A 7,229-nucleotide genomic window follows, 5' to 3' on the forward strand; every position below is an offset into this window, starting at 1 on the left:
TGAAGAGCAATTTCAGCAAGTGTGCAGACAATACAAAACTGTGAGGAGTAGCTGATACACCAGAAGCATGTTCTGCCATGCACAGGGAGCTTGACAGGCTGGAGAAATGACCACACAGGAACCTTATCGAGTTAGCTCAAGGGAAGTGCCAAGTACTGCGCCTGATGTGGAATAAACCTTTCACAAGCATGGGCAAGGGGTCGGGTGATGAGGTGGGAAGCACCTTTTCAGAGAAAGCTCTGAAGGTTCTGGTGGACAAGTTGCACAGAATGCTGACCACTAGTAGTGGTCGACAGCTCGATGTCTGGATATAGGTCAGTGATTAGTGGTGTCCCTCAGGGGCTCATATTGGGACCAGTACTCTTAATATCTTCATCAATGACACAGTGGGATTGAGTGCAAGTTCTGCAAGCTTGGCGGTGACACCGAGCTGAATGGTATGGTTGACACACCTGAGGGATGGGATGCCATCCAGAGGGACCTGGACAAGCTTGAGAAGTGTGCTCATGGCAACCTCATGGTATTCAAGAAGGCCAAGTGTGAAGTCTTACACCTGGATTGGGGCAACCATGGGTATCAATACAGGCTGGGGGATGAAGGGATTGAGAGAAAGCCCTGTGGAGAAGGATGTGGAGGTACTGCTGGGTGAAAAGATGGACATGAGCCAGCAATGTGCACTTGCAGCCCAGAAAGTCAACCATGTCCTGGGCTGCATCAAGAGAAGTGTGGCCAGCAGATCAAGGGAGGGGATTCTCCCCCTCTACTCTGCTCTTAGGAGACTCCACATGTAGTGTTGTGACTAGCTCTGGACTCTTCAGTTCAGGAAAGGCATGGAACTATTGGAGCAGGTCCAGAGGAGGGCCACAAAAGTTGTCAGAGGGATGGAACGTCTCTGCTGTGAAGAAAGGCTGAGAGAGGTGATGTTGTTCAGCCTGGATGAGTCTCTGAGGAGACCTTATAGCAGCCTTTCAGGAAAGATGGGAAAGGACTCTTGATAAGCGGGTGTAGGGATAGGATGAGGGGTAATGGTTTTAAAGTAGAAGAGGGTAGATTTAGACTAGATATAAGGAAGAAATTATTTACAGTGAGGGTGGTGAAACACCAGCACAGGTTGACCAGAGAGGTGGTAGGTGCCCCATCCCTGGAGACATTCCAGGCCAGGTTGGACGGGGCTCTGAGAAACCTGGTCTAGTGAAGATGTCCCTGGCTCATGGCAGGGAGTTGGACTAAATGACCTTTAAAAGTCCCTTCCATCCCAAACCACTCTATGATTCTGTGCAGCAGTATGGTCTTGTGGCAAAGAAGGACACCAACTTCCTTGACCACATTAGCCGGAGTGTTGCTGGCAGGTGGAGAGAGGAGATCATTCCCTCTATCAGTGCTACATGACTGGCTAGTCATCTAGAGTGCCATGCCCTTTTTGGGCTCCCCAGTACAGAAGAGACATGGACATGCTGGAGCAATGGAGATGGTCAAGTGCTTGAAGCACCTCTCTGTCATACAAGGAGAGGCTGAGAGACCTGGGACTCTTCAGCCTGGAGAAGAGAAGGCCCAGGGGCATCTTAGTGGTGCATATAAATACCTGATGAAAGGGAATAAAAAAGGTGGAGCCAGACTCATTTCAGCAGTGCCCAGTGACAGAACAAGAGACAAGGGGCACAAATGGAAAGACAGGAAACTTCATCTAAATATAAAGAACTTTTTTTTTTACTGTGGGGGTAATAAAACACTGGGACAAGTTTCCCAGCAAGGTGGTGGAGTCTTCTGTAGAGATACATAAAATCCAGCAGCACAACGTCCTGATCAGCCTGTTGTGTTTGACCCTGCTTGAGCATGGTGCTTGGAGTAAGTGGATCTCCAGAGGCCCCATCCACTCTCACGTGTTATCTGATTATTACTACTGGTCTGAATGTCAATAAATTATTGTCTCCACTATTTTTATTGTTAAAATCTACCCTTGCTCTAGTACAGAGAATTAAATGTTTAACCACACGTACGTGTGCTGTCTTATTACAAGCCACAGTAAGAAAATAAAATGTTTTAATCCTCATGTTGAATAAAACTGTGTTCACAAAAGCATTTCTTCTTTGAATTTACACTGTTTGTTTTTTTTTTCCCTAAAACCATCTGATGTAGTCTGTGTTTATCAGAGATTTAAGATATTACACTGTTTGCCTTAAGTATTAGACTCAATGACAAGAAATGGAATTGAGAGGAAAAATGAAACTGATCTGAAAAGCCAGTCATTATCCCAGGTTTTTTATTTATTCTTTCTTAAGAAGACTGATCAAATCCTGATATAAACTGAGGAGAACTATTTAATGGCTGCCTATTTTGCTAAAGATCTTCCAAATATGCAATCTTAAATTTTATTTTGACGAATAGCACTATTCTGCAGGGTCAGAATCAAAAATGTCATTTTCGTCTGCAGGTTAAATAAAGGTGGTCCTTTATATGATACAAAAAAAATGGAGTGTAATTACATGAGAATGTTGCTAATTTTTTTGTCATTTATTATGGATTACTGTTATCATAGGATGGAGAACAGTAATTTCATAAGGTGGAGTGAAAAATTCCTAGCATCTAACTTGGGGTTCAAAAAAAAAAAGCCATTACAAAGATTCAAGATTAAAATTTTAAGTCTTTCCAATACATGTATAAACCTTTCTTTTAATCACATACTGACAGTCACTTTTTAAACGATACGTCTTTTTACTTCATTGGGTTTAGATAACTGCCTGACTCTCACAGATAATTGTTACTGCATTTGTGAAGCTGTATTTGTAAGTCAGAGTTCACAGGTTTGATTTATGTGACCTTTTCTTTTCCATTCAGACTTGTTGCTTGACCTTTTTCCAGCACTTACAGCTGCTTTTAAAATCACAGGACAGATTTGTTCAGAATATTTAGAAGTTCCCAAGAATTTGAACCCCAGGCCTCTAGCTCCCAGGAATGATGTTCTAAGCAACAGGCACCAATAGCATCTTCCATTCATATTTTGGGGAGTTAAAAAGCAAGCTCACAGCCTGTGCTGCATTTTGAATACCAAATAAGCAGATGTGACAGCCACTAACGCTGGCCTTATCCAGTTGTCTCCTTTTGGGGTTTTTATACCTCTCCAGCTGAGTTCCAGCATGGAGATTTTTGGGTTCTTTTTCCTGAGGCCCTGAACTCTCCTCATGCACTGCTGCAGAGTTTGCTACCTATGTGTTTTTAGCTTTCCATTCTACTTTTGGGATCGAGTGCCTGAAGTTAAAGCAATAGTGTGTTGCTTTGTAAGTGCTTAAGGCATCTCTTTGTTCCATGTTATGCAGGATTCTTCTGCTAGTTTTGGAATTCAGATTATTGCCTTCATTCATGTTCTGCAAACACGCTTGCAGGCTTCCCCCTGCAAGAGTACTGGCTGCTTGTAAGTGTGAGGAGGATACAGAAAGAGTAGTAACACATTAATCAGCAGTTCACACGTCTTAAGAATCTGAGTTCTGTTTATAAAAGTTTTTAAAAACTTACCAAAAAATCCATCAAAAATAAATGTAATTAATGTCTATTCTCTTTCTATTACAAGTGATATAGGACACTTTCGTGATATTTAGTACTTCCATTAGTCAAAATCATTGTGTCTCCTTTTTGTTTGAGGCAGTCTTAAGAATTTGCAGCTGGAGTCTTCCCAGTCTTTAAATCGTTGAACAAATGAACAATTAATGCATCATTGAATTTGCTGTAAAAGGGATCATCTTACACAATGGCCAGTTGAAGCTTTGAATTTGTTGTGCATAATGCTGCACTGAATTGTTAATGGCCTTGCTCTTAACAGTAATACAAGTGGTCAAAAAAAAAAAAAAAAGAAAAAAACACTACACAGGTATCATGACACAAGCTTAAGCAGTGGATTTTGGCCTAATGCCACACAATTTTTCATTTGAAATGCCCTTCAACATTTTTTTTGTTTTGATATTTATTTTCTTACTGCCTCCAAAATAGGCCTACAAGGAATCTGTGCTGTCTACTGCAGCAGTTAAGAGCTTTTTAATAAGGTTGGTTATTGTAGTAACCATTGTGTATCAGCATTCTGTTTGTATGTGAAGCTCTTGTACAATCTAGATATTTTGGCATCAGCTTGGTATTGTTCTTTTGTAACAATATTGGAAATTAAGTTCAACTCAGACCTGTGTTAGGAAGCCTTTAGTATTGTTTCTAATGTATCTAATTATCGCATATTTTACAGACCTTTTTATGTAGTACTTGTCTCCTTTTTAATGGTTGTCAGAAAACTGTTGTCTTAAAAGTAAATAACATTTAGAATAAGTTAGTGGCATTGTACAGTAGTGCTCAAGAGGAGGAAAAAGTGCATACTAATTTTAGTTGATACTAATGAAGTAACCATTTCTCCCTGGAGAGTCGTTTTCATTTTATCATCATTAGTTATTTCTGCAGAGGAAAGAAACAATCTCCAGTTGAAGGGATGTTAACCAGAGATTCAAAAAGTGAAAGCTTGGGGGATGAGGGGTATCCCACCTAAAATGTAGCTGTACAGTTTGGGGTTTTATTAATTGTGCTAATGCTTGGCCATTCTCTGCTTAGGAGCAAACTCAATTTAAGCTCTAAATGTTAAGTGGCTTTAGAATATTTCCAGGCTGTGGTCCCAGTGCTGCATCCCAGAATCTAGCTGTGGTTCCTTTTGCTCAGGATAGTGCTTCTCTTTTCCTCCTGTTGGATACCAGAATAAAATAAGGAACATCTGCCAGCAGAATTATGTAGACTGGATGAAAGCTTATGTCAAGGGGCAGATAGAGTTGGTTTCCATGCTGTTTGTTCTCCTGGAGGGTTGTGAAAAACACCTGCCTCGAGGCATTTCAACATGTTTTTAAACAGGGTTTGATTTATGCATAACTTCTGTTCTTTGAGAGTAAACCAAGTTGAGTAAATGTTGTGCTATGTGTGTTTTGCTTTCTTTTAGTATTGGAGAAAATAAGCCTTTTGCCTGCCTGTGGTGGAAACAAGTAAATGCTCAAGAATGATACTTTCTCAAGCCCCTGTGGACTTCACGAGACAGTTTTGGAAGTCAAAAGCTGCAGGTTTGGTAGCATGGAGAATTGAGAGCTCAGGAGGTGGAGAAGCATTTTGACCCTCTGTTCACTGAAGATGTAAAATCAACCATTTTTTAAAGGGGAATGGTTTTTTATACCATTCTTGGAGCCCCAGATGCTATAACACTTCTTTCCAATGAAAACATTTGATCCTTAAAGGTTGAAGTAAGCAACTTCCTCTCAAGCCAAAGATAACTGGAAGAAGTGGGTTTGATGGTAAATTCTTGTACTTGTTAATAGTTTTTTAAATGTAAAAATAGAACTCCTTGGTGTGCTGAACATGAGTATGTACAAAGTTACAGCAGTGAGGCTGCAGTTTTTAGGTGCACAAAAACCAAAACTATGGCAATCTCCTCTTACCTTCCCATCAACTTTATTCCTTGTTTTAAATGTAATTCGTATGATCTTTTATTCTCACCTTGGGCAATGTTATCAATTAAAAAGGACAATCAGTTCTTCCCTGCTTAGAAAAATGTTTTTAAACTCTGATAATTTAGCTAGCTGTAGGCAGCCAGTTAATCATCACTAACAGGCTCAGCCGCTGGAATGCACAGTAAGCAGTTCAGTATTTCACACTTTAATTCTGAATGTTTTCTGTACAGTGATTATATATTCTTGACTCTAATAAACTCTTTGTTGTTGCAGTCTTGAGGTGTTCTGTTTTGTCTTTTTAATCTTACCTGCTGAGACATGGCATACTAGAGGATTACGTTCATAACTTGGCTTTTTGCAAGGATTTTCACTTCTCAGTTCACTTGATGCAGGAATAAGGCCACTCATGAAATTACTTTGGTGCCACATGTTGAGTTCAGAATGAATCTGTTTTGAATGATCAACAATGTAATTAGCTCTTCATAAATGTGTGGATCTCTTCAAAGAGTGCTCCTGTATTTTTTTTTAACAATTTAAGTAAGGAAGAAATTCCTCCCAATTATAAAGATAAGAGGGACTGATTTAAATCTGAATGTGATCTTTGTGAGTCATTCTTGCTTTGTGCTTCTTTTGCTAGCAAACACCATTGAGAGCTTTAATGGAGAAAAATCCACTAAGGCTGTGATGGGCCCTTTGTTATTTCAGAATATTACCCAAATTTACTAATGAAGTACAACATTGGTTCATCCCCTCTCTTCCCCTGTATGCAAGACTTATAGGAGATGTATTACCCTGATTATAATACTTAGTGGTTGTGTTAGCTGGCAAAACACAGTGCCGCAGAGGAGTCACAGTAGTACTTCTTACTTTTAGCTGACTTTTCTTTGAAGAAGTAGTAATTACTGTTTTCTTACAGGGTTTTTTTGGTCTTTCTTCATTTGCAAAAATACATATTTCTCTACTGACTCCGTGTCCTGTGAACTCATTCTACATACAGTACTTTGTATCTTCCAAGGGTATTTCTGAGAGCATGGACTTTTCAGACATTCAGAAACGATTCTGGAAAAAAAAAAATGTGTGCTTTTTTAAAAAAAATAATTGTTTTGAAGGGGCATCCTGTGTGCTTATGCAACTTTGATCTATATGATGTAGCCATACTTTATTTGACTCAGTTTTTGACTCCTGATCCCCAACACTTTGCACTGTATAAGTTCTGGGATTTTTCCTCTGTTTCCTTTGAAAAAAACCTTCCTCTTTACCCCTGCCTAAGTCTAATTATGAAAGGTATGGGCATGAGCCACACAATTGATCAGACAGGCCAAGGATGACTCCTTGTTAAAACTCAAAATACATCATCAACCTGATCCTATAGCACATTACAGTTTGCAAAGGGGTTTATAAAGTGTTAAGTACAACTTTTATAACCACATCGTGAATTAATACAGAGTTGTTTCACCACATCTTGTGGTCTGAAATTCATGTAATAACCTGTGCGTGTGCTGGACTGTGCCATGGCCTATTAAAACTATCCACTAAGTCAGTTATAAATGTAAGCATGTGAATGCAAAATGGAATCTGAGTATGATAGGTAAGGCTTAGGAAGACCCTGACTTCACTGTAAATCACTGACCACCTTATAACTGGGTGTAGAAATGGGAAAGCTTGCCTTAGTCAGTGGAACATAACCCAACCAGCATATTCATCTGTGTTTCTGCTTGTAGAATGGCCCTGCATTTATTTTCAATGTATTTTCCACATAATTTTGTAAAA

The 7,229-nt window shown here is 39.6% G+C and overlaps 1 protein-coding gene across 1 annotated transcript in view; it reads left to right on the forward strand.

Moving 5' to 3' along the window:
* Positions 1-5,731, forward strand: part of PIK3C3 (phosphatidylinositol 3-kinase catalytic subunit type 3) — an 80,265-nt gene extending 74,534 nt beyond the window's left edge. The window contains exon 25 of the mRNA XM_026865619.1: positions 4,958-5,731. Within this exon, the coding sequence (XP_026721420.1) occupies positions 4,958-4,972 (15 nt within the window). The 3' untranslated portion in view covers positions 4,973-5,731. The remainder of the gene's footprint in view (positions 1-4,957) is intronic.
* Positions 5,732-7,229: the final 1,498 nt, after the last annotated feature.

The sequence above is a fragment of the Athene cunicularia genome (genome assembly GCF_003259725.1).
Source record: "Athene cunicularia isolate RWA chromosome Z unlocalized genomic scaffold, athCun1 chrZ_part1, whole genome shotgun sequence".
Lineage (NCBI taxonomy): Eukaryota > Metazoa > Chordata > Aves > Strigiformes > Strigidae > Athene > Athene cunicularia.